At 50.7% G+C, this 23,547-nt stretch overlaps 1 protein-coding gene across 2 annotated transcripts in view; it reads right to left on the bottom strand.

Moving 5' to 3' along the window:
- Window positions 1-23,547, bottom strand: part of RPH3A (rabphilin 3A) — a 273,976-nt gene that overhangs the window by 33,401 nt on the left and 217,028 nt on the right. For both annotated transcript variants that reach the window (XM_047827852.1, XM_047827851.1), the window contains exons 4-7: window positions 18,602-18,748; window positions 4,021-4,150; window positions 2,559-2,645; window positions 1,886-2,051 (exon numbers count right to left, since the gene is read on the bottom strand). In XM_047827852.1, the coding sequence (XP_047683808.1) occupies window positions 1,886-2,051; window positions 2,559-2,645; window positions 4,021-4,150; window positions 18,602-18,748 (530 nt within the window). The remainder of the gene's footprint in view (window positions 1-1,885; window positions 2,052-2,558; window positions 2,646-4,020; window positions 4,151-18,601; window positions 18,749-23,547) is intronic.

The following is a 23,547-nucleotide window of genomic DNA, read 5'->3' as shown; positions in this document are numbered from 1 at the left end:
TAACATTGGCCAACATTTACTAAGCGCTACATCGTGCAAAGCACTTCCCATGTAGTATCTCATATAACCTTCAAAATAACCCGGTGAGTTATTCAGCCCATTTCATAGGTGAGGAAAGAGTCTCAGAGGGCCAGGCAACTTGCCCAAGCTCACGCAGCTGGTAAGTAGCAGAGAAATGAGATTCAGGTCCTCCTGGCCTCAGATGTCCCAGATCTTGACAGTTATGCCATGTAGTCTTCTCAGCCTACAGGGAATAGTGCTTAACCAGGAAGAAGGAAGTCTTGGGGGTGAGTGTGGGGGCTCCTCGGGGATGCGCTGTATATTGAGAATTTGGTATTTCTCTGCCAAGGAGCAGAAATTGCTCATGCCATGTCAGGAGGAAAACATTTGGTGAATGCCATGTGGGTGCCAGGCACGACCCTGGGCACCTTGAGAAGTCATCTTACAGGAGGCATAGTTGGACATTTGAACTTTTGAGACCTTCAACTATAACTTTCCTTTCAGAAACACTGCCTGCGCTCAACTCCAGAACCGTCAGTCAGACCAGATTTTATCATTTAGTGTTAGCTGAAATTATTACAGGGGCCTCATCTGGTCGGACCTAATGGTCTCCCTCAATTATGATATGTTTTGATAGCAGTGGCTTCTTTTCCTTTAACTTTTTTTTTTTGCCTCTCCCTTTTATCATCATCATTTTACTAATTAATCATAATACTTGGGTAATAGGGATAATATCCACAGTCATGGTAATTTTCTTTTATGAATTCCCCTTTTGCTCAACTTTCACTTTTAATTAGTACAATTTCAGATATGCTGATGGTTGATAGCAGAAGTATCAGGGACAAGGAAGGCCTTCTCAGCAAATCCCCCTCGGGCTCCAGTGTGCATTTTGGTGACAGAAGTCTCTCAGCTTCTAGTTTTAATTCCCACCTCTGTTGTACCTCTAAACACTCCATCAGGGATGACAGCGAAAGCTTTTGGCAGCCTGACATTGCTGGAGACTTCCCTGTTCTACCCTCTTTTTAAAAACCATTTTAAATTCCACTATTATACAATAGTATTACTGTGTAACACTACACGATACAGTGTCACATTAGTTTTAGGTGTACGATAGTGAGTCAACACTTCCATACAACACCCACTGTGCGTCATGACAAATGCTCTCCTTAATCCCCATCGCTTCTTTCGCCCATCCCCCCACCCTCTCTCCTCTGGTAACCATCAGTTTGTTCTCTATAATTAGGAGTCTGTTTCTTGGTTTCTCTCTCTCTCCCTTTGCTCATTTGTTCTGTTTCTTAAACTCCACATATGAGTGAAATCATATGACACTTGCCTTTCTCTGACTGACTTATTTAGTTCTGCATTATACTCTCCAGCTCCGTCCGTGTCGTTACAAATGGAAAGATTTCATTCTTTTTTATGGCTGGGTAATATCCCTGTGTGTGTGTGTGTGTGTGTGTGTGTGTGTGTGTGTGTGTATCTCACATCTTCTTTATCCATCATCAATCTATGGACACTTGGGCTGCTTTCATATCTTGCTTATTGTAAATAGTGCTACTATAAACACAGGGGTGAATGTATCCCTTTGAATTAGTGTTTTTGTATTCTTTGGGTAAATACCCAGTAGCGCCACTGCTGAATCACAGGGTAGTTCTATTTTTAAATTTTGAGGACACTCCATACGGTTTTCTACACGGGCTCGCTATGCTACCCTCTTGACAAAGGTTCATGGTGAGTTGTGCAGTGGACATAGGGGTCCTAAATCCAGAGGCTGGCTGTTCACCAACTGGGTGGAAACACAGTCATGATGTCAGGACATCCTCTAGGTACACCAGTTAGCCAAGACCTGTCCGTGGTCCTGAAAGGAGAAGCTGTTTCGTTGTACCTCGGGTTGGAGCCCGGGCAGCATGCTTGGGCTCAGGAGTGACCTGCTCAGGGACAGCAGGCTCACTGACAGGCTCCTGGGGCTTGGTCTTCCTTATAGGCATAGGCTGTGGGAGGACCTGTTTGGGGAATCCCTTGAAGAACCACGCTCCAGAACGCTTCCACACCTGGGGGAGGACAGGGAGAGGATGAAGACATGGCAACCATGCACTATCAGCCCTGCCTTCATGAGTGCCAGTTTTTACCTTTGCTCCCTGCACTCAGCACACCGACACACCACATAGCCTGTCACAACTCCTCTTTGATTCACACAACAACCCCAAACACTCCGTAGACAGGGCCTGAGTACACCCATCTCCTGGATGGGGAAATTTGAGGATCAGAAAGGTGATGAACTAGTATAAGGTCACACAGCACCTGCCACCTCTTACACGCGGTGAGCCCCCTATGTCGAGGAAGAGTCAAGTCACAGAAGCGGGAGATGAGAAAAGAACTTCATTCAAACACTCACTGAACAGTCCTGCCAGTGTTCACAGCTGAGCTGGTTCCTTGTTACCAATCCCGTAAGACCTACAGCTAACCAGGCTCCCCAGCCCTCAATGGCCACCCTGCTTCCCGCCTGGCAGTGAGGAGGGGGGGAATGGACAAATAGGGATGGTGACCGGTCCACTCACCTCTCTCTGCTCGATGCAGATTTTACAGAGCCACACGGAATGCAGGCGATTATTGGAGGTCTCCACCCCACACTTAGTGCAGACGTTCTGGGGACAAAACATAGCCCAGTGCACACTCACATACGCCAGGCTCCGAGCTGTCAGTGATCGGGGCCAAGGGGCTGGGAGGCAACAGAGCCCCTCTCTCTCTTGGTGGATAGAAAGAGCTGGAACTCCCCATTTCTCACCTCCCTCTCATGACCAAGGCCAGCTAGGATTAAAGTTCCAATTTGAGTTTCGATTTCCAATAATGAGAACTGGAGTCATCCTCCAGCACTGGATGAGTATATTCTCTGGAATTTTCCAAGAGTCCCTGTGGGGTCTGAATTTTTGGCATCCATATGGGGGAGATCACTGACATGATTTTTAAAGAGGAAAGCCACATACTTATTTTTTCTCTCTTTCCCTTTTGTTTTTTTTCTTTCTCTCTTTCTCTCTCTCTCTCTCTCTCTCTCTCTCTCTCTCTCTCTTTCTCTCTCTCTCTCTCTCTCTCTTTCTCTCTCTCTCTCTCCTTCCCTTTCCTTCCTTCCTTCCTTCCTTCCTTCCTTCCTTCCTTCCTTCCTTCCTTCCCACATGAATCTGACATCACCTAGATTATGGCTGCAGGTTCAGCTCCTTGAAGAGGAGGAAGTTACCTGTGCAAATGCCATGACTGTGATGGAACATTATACTTTAGGCTGAGTTTCCTGGCAGTCAAGACAAAATGGAAAACTGAATAGGTCATGGAATTTTTACTATGTGGCTGACTGCAGAAGACAAGTTTTGGGGCATAAACTTTCCCCAATACCGCATTCTAAATGCTAAGTGGGACCCCAAGCAGGAGATGCCAAGTGACATTCTGGATGTCCCCAGCTCACATGTTCCCCTGAATTCCTTTCCGGGGAATTCAGGCAGACCCAAGGACAGGTATATCTGCGTCCTGGAACTGTCACGTGCAGACAGCTCGAGGAGAGGGTGCAGGGTGGAGGGAGACTCCCTTAAATACTCAAGAAGCCCAATGGCCCTAACTGGGCTGGAGAGGGGCTTTCTAAGCCAGGGTAAGAGGATGCTGGGTAAACCTTCCATGTTCACACAGGTGTAGACACCTGCCCAGCATGTTCTTTAGCCTGCTAAGCTACGACCAGGATACCTGCAGGCTCAACCATAGCCTACATCCTGTCTCAGGTTCCCATGTTCATCCTAGATGGAGCTGAGATCCAAGGGGACAGAGGGGTCAGAACATCTTCCAGAAGACGAACCAGGGTTCAGGGTTGCCTAGAAGATAGCTGGGCATGGGAGCATCCCCAAAGGAATCATATTCTGGCAACTACCGTTCAGAATCCAAGCTCCGTCCCCAAGACCCAGGGTCCCCCAAGGCTCGAGCCCAGGCTTAGCTCCCTGCATGTGATGAGAAGGGCAGCAGGGAGGAGGAGGATGATAGTACCTTTTTACAGTCCTCACACACCACACAGGTGGAGCCCAACATCCCCAGCTGTTCTCCACACAGTATGCAGCGGTTCACCCCGTCCCCAGCCACGTTCTTCCTCATGTTCTCCAGACGGTCCACCAGGCGCCTGGAAGCAGACACAGAGTAATGAGGGCCTCATAGGACCGGGGACCACCGGCATCTCCTAGTATCAGGCTGATGGTCTTGACCTTCTCTGAGTCATGGACTCTTGGGTGTCTGATGAGGACTCTTGGACCCTTCCCCCGAAAAAGGCACGTGTGCATGAAATTCTGATACGTTTTCAGAACACCACAGACCCATATCCCAGATCTCCCACCTCCTCTATTGACTTCAGATCAAACACCTTCTCTAGGCTTACTATCTCACATCACCTCCTCCAGAGAAAACTGCCTTCTGGGCTCCAGATCCCTTTATCTAATTGTCGACGTGACGTCTTCACTCGGATGTCTCCGTTGCCATCTCAAAGTTTAGTTTCAGCTGCTCCTCATCTTGGCTGTTCTCCAACCCCGTCCCTAGCACATCTGCTCCCATTCTCAGGAGGGAGCTGGACCCGGCCCACCCCTCCAAGGACCGGGTTCCCGCTGGGGGCACCACGGGCATGAGAACCACCGGGATACAACTTGGGGATCAGAGGTTCTAGAAGGACCCTGGGAGCCACCTGATGCTGACTCTCCCCATAAGCCTCCTCGCTCCTGCCATCCCCTCAAAGTGCTCGGATTTGCAGTGTTAAAAATAGCAACTTCTCCCTTTGTGTTTCATTCAACAGAGAGCCACTCTGTCCAGGGAAGAGCCAGGAGCAGCCTGCGGGCTCCAGAGCCTCTGCTGTGACCCAGATTGGACGGAGCTGCTTCGGCAGGCAGGGTGCACAGAGCCAGAGGCAGCACACTCCTCCTTTCCTCCCCCTCATCTTCCCTTCCCCCTCTCCCTGTGTTTTTCCTAGAAATTGTTTTTACAGGATGATGGGTGGGGCGGTAACCAGGAGCAAGCCCCCCAGTCCACGGTCTCAGATGGCCTAGAATAACAGTAGCCGATGTGTACTGAGCACTTAGTACGTGCCAGGTACAGAGATAAGCACTCCACATCGATTTTCTTAAGGACTCCTTCCAGTAGTACTATACGCTGAGCACTATTCTTGTCCCCATTTTCCAAATGGGAAAACTGAGGCACGGAGAGGTTAAGTGATTTACTCAAGTCGCACAGTTGGGAAGTGGAGAAAGCTGGGATCCAGACCCAGGCAGTTTGTCCTGAGTTCCTAGTTCCTATTCTTTTTATTATTATTATTATTATTATTATTATTATTATTTTATTTTGAGAGAGAGAAAAAGCACAAGCGGGGAAGAAGCGGAGAGAGAGAATCCCAAGAAGGCTCCACACAGTCAGGATGGAGCCTGATGTGGGGCTCAAACCCACGAACTGTGAGATCATGTCCTGAGCCGAAGCTGGACGCTTAACTGACCGGGTCATCCAGGTGCCCCCTGAATCTCTGTTCTTAACTGCAATACACCCTGCTGTTATGTGCCAAGCAGAGCCACGGGGGTCTTCTGGAACAGTCTGATCTCCACCCTGCTGGATCCTCCTGCAGGCCCTACACCAAGGGACCCTCAATGATTGGTAGGTAGGTACCAACTCACACGCACCCAGTTACCCTAGCTGGTTCTGTCCATCTCACTTCCCCGAGCTTGGGACAAGACACCCAACAGCTGCCCCATCATTTTGTTTCCCGGAAAAGCCCTTAACAGAGGATTGAGAAAGCTGGGGGTTAGCCTTGGAGTTGGACTCTCTGGGCTTCAGTTTCCTCATCTGTAAAACAGAAGGAGTTGGGTCGTCAAGCTGTGCTTTACGGCACCCCAGAGCCCCTTAGAGCCAGTTGAGGGGCCGTGCACTGTAGTGGTGGGGTGATTCTGAGGGGCCAGAAAACTGCACTTCATCCACAGCATGTCTGCATTTATCCATTCTGTTTGTTTGTTTGTTTGGAATTAGATTTCCTTTGGAAAGCCACAGTTTGAAGAAACAGCCTGAAGTTGTCTAGAGCAGATAAACTTCAGGATGCCTTGCAATGCTGCAGAATTATAACATGTTATGAGACGATGAGGCAAGCTGATGGGAGGCAGGGGATGGTAAACGCATGGAGACATTTTTCTTGTCCACACCCTCTTTCGTGGGTTGCCTCCAGCGTGCACTGCCCTAGCCAGAAAACGGTTAGATTTTGTTCTCCTCTCTCTATCAGCGCGGGTCCCAAAGCACAGAGAAGGTGAGAGGCTTGCCTGGGGTCGCTCCGCCAGGGCTAGAATCTAGTTCTCTGTGTCAGCAAATCATCTTTGCTTTCCATGAAGCCCTCCCGGCTTCCTGCCTCAAGTCAAGCCCCAGGAAGACAGCACGGGACAGGTGACCCAATTCCAAACGGCAGTGCGCTTTGCTTAGGAAACTTAAGAGGCTTTCCTGCCTCCTCTTGTAAAATCAAGGCCGTGGATTCACTCACCACTTGCAAAACCCACACGAGAGCCTCCACCAAGATGCCTGTTCCTCCCACAGTTCACTCCTAAATGCCGAAAGGCGCCATTAATGGGTCTTGTATGGGGAGTGTCTCATTAGCTTCTCTCAGTGCAGCAAATGGCGTGGAAAAACAACAGATTTAAGATCATTATTCAGATGTCTCAGCTCAGGGACTCTTGTTATTTGTGAATTCAGTAGAGACCAGTAAAGAGAGAAGCATGTGGGTGGGAGGCACAGACCTTCCTTCTCTGCTCCCAGATCGGTTGAGCAGGGGGTTTCCCGCAGCCTACTCATTTTGACATCCTCTCTGTAGCCCCAAATGCCGGGGCCTCAACGTGGAGGGCTCCGACAGCCAAAGAGTATAAACTCAGAAATGAAACTGTGCAGGAAGCTAGGTCAAAATATGTCACGAAAAACCATGAAGACAAGTGGGTCTTTATCCCGGTGATAAAATATTTCAGTGTTTTTACCCCTGAAGGAATGTTTGTTGTCTCGTCTCGGCGGGAAAACCCTATATGCATCATGAAAGATGTCTGCAACCTTCCATGCATGTCAATCACCCAGACAGCGTTCAAAAAGAATACCAACCCGTGGGCCCCCGACTCTAAACCTTCTCAGCTATGGATCTGCTTAAGCCTGGTTTCCAGTATTTCAGCATGCGGCCCTGTTGAGAACCACTGCATGGGGGGACGTTCTCAAAACTTACGGCGCCTCTAGAGCACCTGGGGAGAGTGTTCGACACACATACGATGATTCTCTGGGATTGCGGTGGGGCCTGGGAATCTGAATATTGAAGCGGCTCCCTCTGTGATCCTGAGGCTGGGGGATTCCGGGCCACACTCTGGTAAGCACTGTAGTAAGGAAGGAAGCAGTCGGGCAAACTGCACGGGGAAATGCTCTCCTTATGTTAAAGGGATGAAAACTCCCAAAACCCAGGATGTAGAGTCAGGGTGTGAACTTGGGTTTGGAACATGCTCATCTGAATCCCTGCATGGTGTGCACTGGGCAAAAAAGAAAAAAAAATGAGAAAGGAAACACCCAAAGAGTCACAGTGATAATCACTGGGTGGTGGGATTATAAGGAAGCTTTATTTCCTTCTTTAATGTCTCCATCACCCACCCTCCTCAAGCACTCAATTGTCTGGACTCCCTCTGCTTCTTTAATTTTCCAAAGTGAACATGTGTTGCCTTTTCTCTCAAAATGTTTATTTATTTATTTCGAGAGAGAGAGAGAGAGTGAAGGAGAGAGTGGGGGAGGGACAGAGACAGAGGGAGAATCCCAAGCGGGGTACTCGCTGTCAGTGCAGAACCTGATGCGGGGCTCAACCCCACAAACCGTGAGATCATGACTTGAGCCAAAATCAAGAGTGGGATGCTTAACCGACTGAGCCATCTAGGCGCCCCACGTGTTGCCCTTATATTAGAAGAAAAAGTGCATTTCTGAAGATAGGGAACAGATAAGGCAGGGTCAAAAGCCATGGGTTTGAATCCTACCTTTTCTCCAGTCAATGACCTTGAAAACCCTCTATTCTCTGGGTGCCCTTTCCCCCAGACGTTAATGTGAGGGGTTAGATGAGGTGCACCTCAAGTTTCCTCCCATGGGCAGCTTTCGGGGAGTCTCAGATCCTGAGGCTGAAACATCCAGATTTCCCTGGTGTTTTGAAATAGAAGATCCCTCAAGGACTAAGAGAAGGACCGCTCTGTGTCAGCAGCCTGGTGTTTGCCTGTCTAATGCCTCCACATTAAGTGCCCAATTAGCTGGACACCGTACATGGCTGTCACTCTCTAGTTATGTCTTTACATGCCCGATTAATTTTATGACTACAACTCACGCCTTGCATCCAGGAAACACATCCATCACCAGCCTGGACACTTAAGGGGAGCCGTTGGTTACTCAGCGAAGCCAAGTGGGCACGTCCCCTTTCCCAGGATGCTCCCAGAGGTACCAGAAAGGTGCATCTCTTCCTTTAGGCATCAGCGGACAATCCCTGGGGCTGGCGGGAAGGGGTTCCCAGCTTGGTCTGACCTTGCTATCCGAATGGATGCAGATGGGCTACTCATTCATTCAATTATTTACGGAGCACCTGCTATGTGAGGACCCACCTGGGAGCCAAACAGGTGAGTCCCTGTTTGCACGGACCTGACATTATAGCGAGAGACTCGGGCATTATCGAAATCATCATAATCATGCTATAGTAAAGTTCTCTGAAGGGCAGTTATGGGCAGCTAGGAGAACGTGTAAGAGAGGGACGTGAACAGTGAGGAAGGGGCCTCGGAGGAAGTGACCGTAGAGCTGAGACATGAGGATAAGGAGGAACTGGACCAGTAAAGAGGGCTGAGGAAAAGTACTAGGAACAAGAGGGAACAGCATGTGCAAAGTACTTGAGAGATGTTCAGTATGGCCAGTGGGCTGGATGGTGGAAGATGAGGCTGGAAGGGTGGGCAGGGGCTGCTCCGTGCCATATCTTAATAGGATACCATTACCAGGTTTTAGGTAGAGGAGACTCAATCTCCCCCGTTTTGAGACAACACGTGGACGTAAGAACGGAGTCCATGAGAGGATCACAGCAGTGAGGACTTCAGAGCTGTAGTGGGTCCAGGCAGAATGAGGCAGGTGGGTCCCCAGTCTTTGTCTACCCATGGGGCTGGACCAGGTCTCTTGAAACTACTAGATTGTCCCCTGTGGGTCTAACTCAGTATGGCTAAGAGTACACTCACAAGAGGACCTAGAATTCCCATTGCCTGAGACCAGACTTTGAGGATCTGCTCTGTGTTAGTTTCCTATTGCTGCCATAACAAATCACTGCCAACTTAATGGCTTAAAACAACATATATATATATTACCTTCACAGTTCTGGAGACCAGATGTCTGACACAGGTTTCACTGGCTGAAGTTAAGGTGCTGGGAAGGCTGCGTTCTTCCTGGAGCCTCCAGGGACAAACCTGTTTCCTTGCCTTTCCCAGTTTCCAGAAACTGCCTACAGTCCTTGACTCATGACCCTTTCCTCCGTCTTCAAAGCCAGCGGTGTGGCAATTTCCAACCTTGCTGTGACTCTGACCCTCCTGCCTCCCTCTTATAAGGACCCACGTGATTACATGGGGTCCACCAGATAATCGCCACCCGGGTCATATTTCCGACTGATTCACATCAGAATCAGACTTCAGCCGTCCTCTCCACAGCAAGGTTGGGGCAATATCTCCCTGCCTGGCTGTGGATGTCAGACAAGCCAAGCCTGGGACTCTGCAGGATCCCAATCACCTTCTCCTGGCGCTCACGCTCAACTCCAGGAAAATGCAGGTTCCCTACTTGTGGGTACACATGCGCACACTTGCAGAATTTAGACATAGGCAGGGACACAAGGATTGGGGTGCCAGTTTGGGGGTGAGTTTGCCTGGGTCTACATTTGGCCCTGCACTTCCTCGCTCTGTGACCCCAAGAAAGTTACTTAACCCTTCTGAGCCTCTGTTTTTCGTCTGTAAATTAGGGAAAACAAAATCCTTACCTCCCAGGACTGTTGCAAAGATGCAGTGAGAGTGTTTGTAAAAATCCCCAGAACACGGTAACTACTGAGTAATGGTTGCTGTTAATTGTTTCTTCTAGAAATTTGTGGCTCCTATGGCTCCCCGGTCTCACACTTCTTCTGTGTAATGAGGATGCTATCATCTGCCCACGGAACCTGTCTTTTGAAAGCTTTAGAAGGAGCTGCAGTGATTAGAAACTGACACGGAGAGCACACGTACCCACAGGTGAACACATATGCCCACAGGCACACCTGGAGAGGCACATGGCCACGTGCACCTGTGAGCACACACACGCTCGCACACACGCGCGTGATCGTACCTCCGGGCAGAACACATCTTCACACATACGGCTATCCCTCCACCACCCTCGCCGAGAGCCCAGCCCCATCTGGCTGCCTTCTGCAGACAAGCACAGAAACCAAGTCAAGGACTGAACCGACACCGCCTGTTTGTAAAGCTCAGCCTCCCTCAAAAAGTCCAAACTGGCTTCGGAAGCATTCAGGCGACTACTTCTGAGCTTTCAAATGCGTATTGCTGCAGGGCTACGGATGAATGTTGAGGAGAAGGCTAATGGGTGGACAATTACACCGGGAAGTAGGCTTAATGTGGCATGCTGCGGGGCTGGGGCACCCTGCCTGGGAGGCGTGATGGCTTTGTGGGCGATTCCTCAATCGGGGAGGGAGATGGCGTAAAGCCGGGGCTGGGTCGGGGCGGCTGCCTTTAGAGCAGCGGTAGGTTGGATTACGCACGATTCATAAAAACACAGCAAAAGGGGAGGGTGGATGTCATGTTGTCTCCCTGTCTCTGTTTCGTCAATTCCAGAGTCATGCTGTTTTTCCCTCACCCTAATTTCCCAGCTGGGGGTGGGGGTGGGGTGGATATTACCGTTAAGTTTATTAAACTTGGCGTTTTCTTAAATCAAGATCAGATCATTTGCTGTGAATGGGGACATGGCTGCTCTGACGACGACTGGCCTGAGACTCCACTGCCAAGGTCTCGCAGAAACCTGTCCTTAAGTGAATGAGCTGCCCTATCACGAAGCCATTCGGCTGGCATGCAGGGGCGAGTATCTCAGACTCATTAATTCTCACTGTTGTTTATTACTGGCGACACCTGGGGAGCCGTGGATCCTAATTTCTCTCCTTGATGGATTGGTGAACGGGATTCCTGCCTGGGCCTCAGCTCTTCGGGGAGGGGGGTCACCTCGGCTCAGAGTTGGAGACGAGGGAGCCAAGAGAAAAAGACAGCTGGAGGGTTCAGCCGAGCTAAGGTAGTCAATGCCGGGTAAGGTGCTGGGTCATTAGAAACCCAATAATTGTCATGGTTACCAGGAGCTGTGCTAAGTACTCTATATGCATTGTTTTCCTTGGGCCACCTTCAACCCGTGAGAGCAGCTCTAGGATTCACCCCCATTTTACAGATGGGCAACTGAGGCACACAGAGCCTGTAAGAAGGAAAAATGGCGCTGGAGGCTAGGTCTAGCTGCCCACATACTGGTGCCTGCTTTAGTTTCCCTTCACTGCTTACGGTTAGAGCTCTTTCTAACCCCTTCCTCGGCCTGGCCTGGAGGAGGGGACGAGGGTCACTGCGGTGGAGAGACATGAACTGTCCCACTGAAGGAAGAAGTGTGTGAGCTGGAACCAGTTACCCTGAGTGAGGATCTGAGATCCCCTGTAAATTCTGGACTTCCCTACACCCCTCAACTCATTTGTCAGCTGCCTTCCCTCCCTGCACCCCAAAAGGCCATAGGATGAAGTGGAAAGACAGATTCAAGTTCCAAGTCTGGTTTGGCCACGCAAAGGCTGTGTGCCTCTGGGCAAGTATCTTAACCTCACTGAGCTTCTTTCCTCGGCGGTATGGCAGGGACAACAGTCTGTCTCTCAACAAGGACATTAAGAAAACGAAAGGAAATATAACATATCGGACAGTCCCTCACACAGCGCTCGGCAATAAATATTTGCTTCTCTATAGAATAGCAGACTAAGACTCTAGTCCTGGAGCCAGTCTGCCTCAGTATGTAACCCCGGTTCCAGCCTTTATTAACCATGTGACCCTGGGCAAGGTGCTTCACCTCTCTGTGCCTCGTTTCCTGATCTGTAAAATGGGAATGATAATAATGTGGCCGAATGCGTAGGCATGTCGTGAAAGTTACATAAAGGAACCCATATAACGCTTTGAGCACAGAGCTGGCATGTGGTGCTTTGTAAGGAGAGCAAGCTACCGTTTTATTTCTCCAGACGCTGAGCATGGTTGCAGGAAAATTTTCGAGTTTGTCTCTTCTCCCTTTTGTGAACCACCGGACCGAAAGGGCGAGCGCTGTGGTTCATTCAGCAGGGAGCGTGTGGCAATGGCTGGAGACATCTGGGGCTGTCATAGCTGGGTGAGGCATCACTACAGGCATCTAGCAGGGGAGGCCAGGAATGCTGCATAAAAAAAAAAAGATCCCGCAATGCACGGGACAGCGCACACCACAAAAGAATGATCTGTCCCCAAGGGTACTCAGTACGAAGGTTGAAAAACTCCAGCCTGGAAAGACTTGGGAGACGACATGGGCCAACTCCCCATTTTACAGATGAGGTCCAGGAGGCAGTGAGGTCAAAGTGATTCCATGAGAGGCTTACGGGTTAGGCTTCATTCATCATATGCTATTCATCTAACGAGTATTTATTTGTTCTCTCTTTTATGCCAGACACTGGGCTACTTAGCGAATTAAGAAGACTTCTATGTTCATCTTGTACAAACAGGTTCTATAAAGTATTAACGCGATCGGGCATTAGAAACCATTGATCCACAAAAAAATGAAAGAAAGAAAGAAAAGAAAGAAAGAAAGAAAGAAAGAAAGAAAGAAAGAAAGAAACCACTGGTCCAATACCTGGGGAATCTAAGATACTACTCAGTGGTTCTTAACATAGGAGGGTTCAGAGTCCCCCTGCCCTCTTCCAGAGTATGCTGAAATCTATCAATATTCCTTCTCAAAAAAATACAGACGCATGCATAAATGCCTCCAGACCCCTGAATCTTATCCACAGAACATTTAGGACTCCAGGTCAAAAAAGAAAAAAAAGAAGAAAAAGAAGAAGGTGGTTGTAAGTGGTCCTCCTTTGGAAAGGGGAGAGTATGATCCCCTTACAAATCACAGGAAAGATGTCTACCCAATTCAATGTTGCAAATTATAGGTATTATTACTCACTTCTCCCTCTGTCCACATTTTGGAAAGATTCTGTGCCAAAAATATGAGGGATGATGGAACCGAGATGGGGAGGTGACAGAACCCAACAGATTCTGTCAACAACAGGTCTCCCTGTGTCTCTCTGCCTTCCTCTTCCATCACAGCGTCTGGACGCCAAGGTTAATGACAATTCCTAATTACTTTTGTGGGCCCATCTGTTTAGGGAAATTGACCTCAAATGGAAGCCACCCGGCTGCCCATCCCTTGGCAGGCAGGACATGTGAGCCAATGCCTTTGAGAGGCTCTGGACAGAAAGAAATGTAATGAGGATGTGGAGGGATCTGTCTAACCAGAGGGTAAAAACAAAATGAAAACCGCCGACAGGGTTTCCTAGGCAAAGGTTTAACTCCAGAGTTAATACATGCAACACTTTGGGGGACACCCTATGGGTGTCTGTCCAATGCACGAAGGTTCTTTTCACACTCAGCAGCCGCATCTGTAGCCCGGCGACCCCTGGCCACAGCTGGCTGGAGGAGAGGTGGGTGCTCAGGGTGAGCTGGGCCAGTCAGGGTTCCTTCCCTGGGATTCTGGAATTAGGGCTAAAAAGAGCGATAAAAATCCAGGAGGTATAGTATCGGTATGGTTTCTAATACGTCAGATGAGAAGCAAAACTTTCCTGAGGCCAGGCTGTGTTCCTGCCCTCGGATCCCTTGAGATCTCTCCAAATCCTTATGTTAAACTCCCCGTTTTGCAGAAGGTGAAGCCTCCAAAGATGGCCGCCATCAGTGCCTTCCTTCCCTGGTGGCCCAAGTCATTCTTCCATAAGGAGAAGGGACCTATTTCCCCTCTCCAGTAGAACATGGAGGGGTGATGCCCTACCAGTTCCAGACCGACGAACGTCCATCTTTGCTCCCTTGGGATCTGGCTGCCATGGAGAGCAGCTCAGGCCAGACTATCGAAAAAGGAGAGATCCCATGGAGAGAGCAAGCCACAAAGAGAACACGGGAGCACGGACTTGGGATTGCAGCTCTCAGTGCCGCCCCGCCACCAGCTGAATGCAGCTGAGGGAGTGACCCCAGCCTGTGCCCCATGGAGTTGAAAACCCATCCAGCAGAGCCCTGCCTGAGTTCTCAACCCACAGGATCGCGAAACACAACGACCGTGGTTTCTTTCAGTCACTAAGTTGTGGGTGGCTGTTACGCAGCAGTAACAGATGACTCAAGCAGTCTCCCCGGAATTAATTTCCTTTCCTGCCAGTAGTTAGTCTGGGCACGTCGAATAACCTCTGACATCCCACTTAGTGCTTCAATAAGGAATGTGGGGGCAAAATGAGGCTGTTCGATGAATTTCCTTTCTGGCTACTATCTCTTCCTCCAGGGATGCTGAAGAAAGCAGAGCTGGGCTGTGGGCCGAGTGGTGAGCCAAGGTTTAGGCACTCCTCCCCCCACTCTCCAGGGAGAGAAGCGGGTCCTGTCTGCTGCTTGCCTGGGAATCCCTGGGGTGGTCAGCTCCAGCCAAACTGGCCTAGGGAGGCAGCGCCTCCTGGGAGGCCTGAGGAAGATTCTTCTCTGTATCTCTCAGAGCCACAGGAGTGCGCAGACCAATGTTGGTAGCTTTGGAGATACAAACAGGTGAAGAGAAACTGGAAAGGAACTATTAGACCAGCACAGAATGGGTTCCAGCTTCTAGCTCCACAAGGTCCCCTCCAAATCTGGGCTTTAAAAATCTCCATGTCCTTTGGAGTCTAAGAATTTGGGGCCAGGCCTTCAGGAAAGACACCCAAGTCAGCTGAGAGCTAAAAGCAGAATTCTGAAAGCTAGCCAGACAGAGACGTACATCTTGGCTCCATGTGACCTTGGGCAAGCGACCTTGGGCAAATCGCTTCTCTAAGCCTGTTTCCTCACCTGCAAAAGGGGGTTAAATAATAGCACCTACTTGACAGGGTTGAGAGAAGCAGTTAAGGAGTTAATCTCCAGGAAGTTTCAGATTCAATGCTTGGCACATAGTAAGTGCTCAATAAATGGTGCCCAGTATGATGATTTCAAACCACTTCCTAAAAGACTCCACACCATAGAGCTGGTGTGAACCCAGAAGGGGTCTCACATACATCTGCAATTTAATAGTTAGAAGGAGCTCATTTGCTCTGAGAGGGGCAGCCATCAGCATGGTCTGGGGTCCTCCATCAGACACGGCCAAATGCTATAGAGTGTGAGCAGGAAGGACCCCGAGAATCAAACTGACCTGCCTCATTAGATGGGTGGGAGAACTGAGGCCCCAAAGCCTCATTAACAGAGAACCTCGGGTTCTGAAATGGGACCCCCGTTGGCACCCTGTTTTCAGACTTGCTTCGTTTCATGTCTGATGTATCATCTTGCTTTCTTCTGACTCTGCTCTGATCCCCTCCCAGGGAAGCATGGATAGAACAGGAATGAGGGCAGGTTTGAGATCGTAAGACACAAATAGCGACGGGTTTGCCTCTGGCAATGCTACCAGCAAGAACTGGCTGCTGGAACAGGGCAGGGAGACAGCCACGGCCAGAATCCTGTGGGACTGTCCTCCCCCACTCTGGCAGAAAGCACATCTCAGCAAAGGGACACTCTGTCATCAAGAGCTTGGCCCCGGCCTCCCTGGAAGCCTCTCAAATCTCCTTTAGGGGAAGCCAGGGCTGCTGGAATTCCAGGGCTTGCCAAACAGGCGTCTCAGGGCATAATTCTAGAACGGAAGCCCTGGCCGGGGTCAAAAACTGAGCTTCCTAAGCAAATTCCTCTCTAAACGACTGCCACCATTTATGGAGCGTGTGCTCTGTTCCTGGCACTACGATAATCCTGTGCCTCCTAACTAAACACTCACCAAGAATTATGCACTGATGTTGTCCCTATTTTACAGAGGAGGAAACTGAGGCACAGAGAGGCTAACGTGGTGTACCTAAGGTCACACAGAGGGTAAGTGGTAGAGCTGGAATTTGAACCCAGGTATCTCTGACTCTGGGTCCCCAGTTGTTAACCACGGTGCTATTCTACCACGTCACCAAGTTAGTTAAGGCAATATGACAGGACATGGAGGACGAAGCAGGGGACCCATCTATCCTGTTCTAGAATGTTCCAGAATGTTCATGCTGCAATCTGCTTGGGCCACAGAGACCTCCTTAACTTCACCCTCAGAGGCAGCCCACCTGATACATTTGAACATGGCTGGCACCCCTGGCCACAGCTGATTGGATGAGAGCCCCTGACATAAGCCAGCCAATCAGAGTGCCTTCCCTGGGAAATTGGACCCTCGGCTCCAAGATTCTAAATTCTCCATCATCTTGGCCACAGGGGATATCTACAGAAATTTGGGGCAATATGGTCTGCCACGTTCACTCACTTACTCAGCAAATATTTTACTGCACACCTACTATGAGCCAGGCTCTGAGAATTCACTGGTGAACGAAACAGGCAAACATCTCTACCTATAGGATTCTCACAACCTAACAGGGGAGAGATGTACAAGAGTCAAAATAAATATATAACATATAAAATATGTTACCTGATTGTAAGCACTATGCCAGAAAATGGCTTAGAGGAGTTTTGCTGGTAAGTGTCTACTCTTAAAACCCATATCCCTCACTTCCAAAAGGCTGAGGCCCATTGTTGGGGGAAGTGAACACACACATAGGCACACACACACACACACACACACTCACAGACCTCCTGCCTGGACGACTTCCCACCCTTGATAGGTCTTTTATAAAGCAAAATTAAGGGGAGCCTGGCTGGCTCAGTTGATTAAGCATCCGACTCCCGGTTTTGGCTCAGGTCATGATCTCACGGTTCCGTGGGTTCAAGCCCCGCATCGGGCTCTGCACGCACAGTGCAGAACCTGCTTGGGATTTTCCTTCTCCCTCTCTCTCTCTGCCCCTCCCCACCCCTACTCTCTCTCAAAAGAAATAAACTTAAAAAAAAATAACAGAAAGCAAAATTAAGGATTCGATCCTATAAGCAGGCCCCTTGAGATCTCTCCCTTCGGCAGCCTCTGGGGTACACAGACGGAGGGCGACCCATGAGGCGGACCCAGGAAGTACGTGGCAGGCGCCTGTCATTTGTCAGCAGTGCTCCCCATCCACCCTGAGTAAAATCGTCTGCAGAGACTCAAACCAAAGGCGCCAACTTCCAGTCTCCATCCAAGAACCTCTTTAACCCTTAGCTGAGTGTGTGGGTAGGGACATAAATGGCACCTCGGTGCCTGCGTCCGTTGTAAGCAATTGGCAAGGGCCGCCCCTGGCAGAAGGGGGACTGGGAAGGGGGCTGGGAAGGAGCAAGTCCATTTGAGACCCTGGTCCTGGAGGACCCTCCAGCGGCCCGGCATCCCGACAGCCGGTCTTCCACCTGTACCAAGAGCCCCCATACACACATACTGTCCTAGGTCCCTGCCTGCCTCCTACCTCCCCGACCCCATGGTCACCCCCGCTTTCTCCACTCCTCCCTTCGCGAGACCACCCACACACTGCTCCCTCACTCTCTAGCACTGGCCTTGCTCACTGATTTTGTCACTCTCTGACGCACCTGTTACACAGCCTCCTTCTAGCCCTTGCTCCTCTCCCCATACATTTTAAAACTATCTGCTCTCCAAACTCCTCCTTTCCCTTCTTCTTACCATTTATGAAACACTGAGTGTCACCAGGGTCTGGGCCAAGGAGCTTACATGCATCATCTCATCTGCTGCTTGCAACAGTCCTGTGGGATAAGTACTGTCGTGCCCCCCACTCGACAAGTGAGCAAACGGAGGCTCAGAGAGGTGAGGCATCATGCCAGGGACCCACAGCAGGCAAGCAGGGAACTGGGACAAAACCCTGGGGTTCTTCAAGTCCAGACCCGTCAGGTTAACCTCTGCTGCCTCCCTCTCGTGCTGTCTTCCTCTTTCAAGCTCCATTTCTGCAATTCTAAGTTCATTTCAAATGCGCTATTTGGCATACCGCCCCTAGACAGACACTCTTCTCCTTAGCTCTCCTCGGCTGTATACTCTGGTCAATGGTGTCTCCAGAGCACATTTCTATGAAGCTGAAATTGGCCAAGACGCCATGCGCTCACAATCACTGGCCCCCAGGCTCCAGTGACAATCTCCTACCATCCTACCAGAGCTCCCCCTCTGTATGGCACCCCTAGCCTCCAAGTCCCCTCCCTAGCGAGCCCCCAGCCCATTCTCTCTGCTCCTCCCTGAGCTCTCCCACCTAATGCCACAAGGATACCAGTTCTGCAGGGTCAGGGGTCTGGCAGGTCACGGACGGCAAACCCTCAGGGAAGCCCCGCCACCCCAGCACACCCCTGGGCGGCACAGCCTGCCGGCCCTCGGGCCCCGGGGGCTCTCCGGACAGACGGCAGGTGTCAGGCCTCACCCAATTCGCTCCTGCTCCATCTCTTCCATTTTCTCGGCTCGAGCGATCACCCTGTTGATGATTTCCTTCTCCTCATCTGTCAGCTCTTCCTGCTTCCTCTGTCTGTCGGGCGGACCGCTGGGATGGACGGGCCAGCCTGCCTGGAGCCTGAAAGGTAACATGGGAAGGCGTGAGGCTGTGCAGCAGGAAGCAGACTGTGGTTAGGTTCTGGTCCCTGGTGTCTTCAGTTCAAATTCCTGCTGGGAAACTCTCCAGCTAGGAGATGAGCCTCAGTTTGCTCATCTGTACAATGGGACACGTTCCTCCCCCATAGGGTTCTCATGAGTTTCTGTCTACCGAGTACTTAGCACATGGTAGGCATATTCTGTGAGCAGCATTTGTAGGAAGTTCAGGAGAACCCAGAGAGTAAGGGTGTTCTCGGGAGAAGAACCCAGAACAGTAGACTCCACAGCCGGAGGGGAAACCATTCTGGGAGGAGGGGGTCTGAGGCTGACCCAGCTCCTGCCTGCACATATGTTCTGTTTGTGCAGCAGATTATTTCCTTTATAAGTTGGAAAGAATTGCCAACAGGGTTTACAAAAAGCTCGTAATTTCACAAAAACATCCAGATTTCCAGCCTCAGAAGCTCCCGTAGCGTTTTGCATTCCATCTTGTGCTTTTTTTGGCTTTTTTTCTTCCTTCCTTCCTTCCTTCCTTCCTTCCTTCCTTCCTTCCTCCCTTCCTCCCTCCCTCCCTCCCTCCTTTCTTTCTTTCCTTCCTTCTTTCTTTTTTCTTTTCTTTTGTTTTCTTTTGTTTTCTTTTCTTTTCTTTTCTCTTCAAGTCAGCACTGACACAGCACCTCCCGGGTGCCCACATGATCCCGCTGCCTCCTCACGCCGTCCCTACAGGGCAGGGGCTGTTATTATCTGCTTACTGGTGAGGAGACCCCAATACGGAGCAGTGAGACCACCTGTCCAAAGTCACATGGCTGGGAGGTGGCAGAGGTGGAATCCAGAGCTGGGCAGGATGCACACTTAACCTCCACGACACAGAGGGAATGGAAGGCCAGCCCCACAGCCCTGGTGATGGTGCAGAGGGTCAAAGGAGGCCAGGTGGAGAGCTAGTGCTGTTGTCATGATCTCTGCTAATAAGATGGTCCACGCCCCCACGGCGCTGAGGTGCCCCCCCGAGTGGAAAGCAAGGTTAAATACTGCTGGAAATCCTTGTCCCTGCTAGGGAAAAAAGTCGGTAGAGTAGGAATCCTCCGGCCCCAGCACCCCATTAGCTGTCTGCTTCTATTATTTCCACTGCTCTAATCACATCAGCAGGCATGAAATTGCCTTTTGATGCTCAAAGTTGCAAATTAAAAGCCCCATCTCCCTCCCTCCCCCGGCTTCTCTTCCATTCTCCCACCCTTAGCTGGTTTGGTCTGAAGAGCGGAGAAGGAAGAGTCTGGAAGCGAAGAGAAGCAGATGTCTTGGGCAAGCCTGACGTTGAGAAAGGGAAGGGAGGGGTGTGGCCTGGGGAAATGCTGATGGAAACGTACCTTGCCTTGCAGCAGGGGCCTCTGGGGATGAACACCTGATCAACGCACTTGGCCCACTCTGCTCAAACCCCTCCAATGGCTTTGCACTGGTTTAGAATAACACCCATGACTACATACAGGCAGTGGGCGAACACCATCAGGAATATAAGTGCCAATGACCTGTACGCTTTAAAATGGTTCATGTTATATTATCGTGTGAACTTTACCTAAATAAAATAGGACCTGCTCTTTTGGCCCACGTGCAAAATCCTACCCGGTCTGTCCTTAACCTGTGTCTCCATCCTCGTGGCCTCCAGCTCTCCCTTATCCCTATAGTCAGCTGCACTGGCCTCCCTGCTCAGTCCCAAACTCCAAAACCTTGTTTCTGCCTCAGGGCCTTTGCACTTGCTGTGTCTCCCACCAGGAACACTCATTATTCAGGCCTCAGCTCAGATACCAGCTGCTCAGAGAGGCCTTCCTTGATCCCCCATTGCCCAGATTTATTTTCTTCATGGCACCTATCACTAATTCAAACTATCTTTCTAAAAAAATTTTGTTACCTGTTTACTGCATCTCTCTACACGCAACGCCCCCTACCCCTGCACCAGAATGTTGGTTTCAGGAGGGCAGGGGCCTTGTCTGGGTCTGGGTCACTACTGTGTCAATCGTATTTAGAATAGTGTGTGAGAGTGAGCACAGAAAGTTATTGAATTAAGACACAGTCCCTTGTGGCCCAAAGGGATGTTAAATGTCTAATCCTAAGGGTGACCTAAGCAGTGGAACTTGGTTAGTCTAAAGGACCAAGGACAGCTCCCTGGGGAAGTGACAGCCATGTTAAGACCCAGACAGAGATCTGCTGTGATACAAGCAAAGCTTACGTTTGGGACTGTTTGTTCGCACAGGCACCTTCCCAGACCCCAGGAGGGGCATTAGCAATGGTCCTGTGAGCTGAAAATTTTGTAAAAGCAAGGTAAAGAGGGCCCCCCAAATTATGTAAGCTTCAGGCCCCAGAGCAGCACTAGGGCCCTTGCGCGGACCGCAAGGGTAAGCTGAAACCCGGGAGGGGACAGCAGAGAAAGAGACCGGGCCTGGCGAAGGGAGTAAACGGTCTTTGCAAAGGCTTGGAGTTGAGAGAGCGGGCAGAGTGCCGGAGGAGGTGAAGATCAACGTGGCAGCCAGCCTGCAGGGTGGTCCCCTAGGACCCCTGCCTCCTGGTATTCACGCTGACTTCCGGCCGGTCCCGTGTGACCAAGAAATACAGTGGGAGTGGCAGTGCGTGACTTCCAAGGCTGGGTCGTAAAAGCCATCGCAGCCTCTGCCTTGTGGCCTTGGATCGTTTGCCCTGGGGGAAGCCGGACGCCACGTCATGAGGACATGCTAACATCCCCGTGGAAAAGCCCCATGTGCAGGGGAAGGGAGGCCCCCAGCCACAGCCAGTGCCCTCTTGACTGCTCCGCGGTCCTCCAGCCCCCAGCAAGCCCTGGGAGGACACCAACTGCACGAGTAACCCTGTGGGGGAAGCACCTGCCACCCTCAAATTCCCACCAACAGAAACCGGGAGATGTGATAAAGGTTTCATTGTTTGCAGCCACCAAGGTTGAAGCGATGTGTCCTGCAGGTACTGGAAAAACTCGGCTGGAGGGTAGAGACAGAGCGGAAAAAGCCCCATCTACAGGGTCTGTATACACTTTCTACATTCTCTATTGCTGCATCACGAGTTACTACATATTTAGGGGCTTAAAACAGCACACATTTGTGATCTCACAGTGTCTGTGTCCATCCAGGCCCGGCTAAGCCGGCTCCTCCGCTTGCCATCTCATGAGGACGCAGTCAGGTGTTGGCTGCGCTGTGTTCTCATCTGGACGCTTGACCGGGGAGGGGGGAAAAATCAGCTTCCAGGCAAATTTGGGTTGCTGGAAAGATTCATTTCCTTGCAGCTGCGTAACTGAGGGCCTGGCTTTTTGTTAGCAGTTGGCAAGAGGCTACCCCTGGGGTCCTGGGGGCAATCGGCAATTCCTAACCAAGTGGGCTTCTCCAACTTCATCCTGGGAGCTGCTCGCTTCATCAAGTACGCCAGGGGGACCTGGCTCCTGTCAGCTGAGAAAGAGTCTTATACAACATAATGTAATCACGAGAGTGACGTCCCGTCCCTTTGCTGTATCCTATAGGTTAGAAACAGGTCCCGGGTCCCACCCACCCTCAGGTGCCCTCACCTCGAGGGGACCTTGATTACACAAAGGCATGAACACCAGAACATTGTCTGTCTGCCACGGCCTCCCTAGCAGGGGTCTTTCCAGCCTTGCTTGAATGCTCCCCACAACGGAGACCTCACTTTCTCAGGGAGCCTGTGATGTTGTATTGGAAAGATCTTCCTTACAGTGTGCTAATATCCCTGAGCCTGACGTTTCTTCAATTATTTTTAAAGGATGCACTGGACTCCAGCATAATGAAGATCACCCACCCTTCCCAAAAGAGCCTGCGTCATAACCTAATTCAGCCACCCCTCCCCCAGGTCCCTCTGGCTTTCCCTAGAAATGGACGTCCCAACTGGCCCTATTCTTCCCTCCTTTGTCCTCACTTTTCTTCCTTCTACCTCTTCTGATCCCTCTCCATTTATGTCCTGCCTTTACAAAGCAGCCTAGTGACCAAAAACAGAGCACGGGTGAGATGCCGGGCCATGTTCCCAGTGGAGACCCCTTCAAGGACGTGTTCCTGGAGCTCACCATCTGGTCGTGGGCAGGGTCAGTCACGGGCCAGACACAAAACCAATGCCTCTCACCCCATCACACAACTCACCGGGGTCCGTGTGTGCAGGAAATGGGTGCTGCTGAACACGTGTGGCTCCAGAAACATAAGCAGGGACGGGGGGGTCCCTGAGAGGGCCCGCCTGACATAATTGCCTCCATCTGCAGACAGGCAGAAGGCGTGCCAGGGGTTGCCAGCCCCTCTCCAACCCCTCCCCCATTCTCGGCTCCAAAACACGCAGTTGACAAACAGCTCATCCAGTGTTTGAAAATGTCACCGACTGGCCTCAGTGGGGACTCACAAGCCTCCTGTGGATTTTCGTGTTTTAATTCCGAAAGCAAACAGAGAGAAGCGAGATAGTGTTTCAGACCAGAGCCTCTGCTCTCAAGAGAGAGACTGGGCCTGTCTGGGCCTCCCCGTGATATGCTGGGGAGCACTGTCAGCACGGAACCCTCGAGAACTCCTAAGACAGGACAGTGGCTCCTTTGCCAAGGCCCTCTGAGCCCAGGATCCCAGCTCTGCAGCCCTAAGACCAGGGTCCAGTGTGGGGAACTCATCAAAGGCCAAAGTACTCAAGTTACTCACAGCATTGCATCCAAGCCAGAAAATACCCGGACGGCCTACTGCATGGCAACGTGAGCCCTCCCTGACCTGGCGGAGTTCAAGATTGTAATCCTGGGTCTGCCGCGTGTAAGCA

This window comes from Prionailurus viverrinus, chromosome D3 (genome assembly GCF_022837055.1).
Source record: "Prionailurus viverrinus isolate Anna chromosome D3, UM_Priviv_1.0, whole genome shotgun sequence".
Lineage (NCBI taxonomy): Eukaryota > Metazoa > Chordata > Mammalia > Carnivora > Felidae > Prionailurus > Prionailurus viverrinus.
This window is presented reverse-complemented; position numbering and strand designations above follow the sequence as displayed.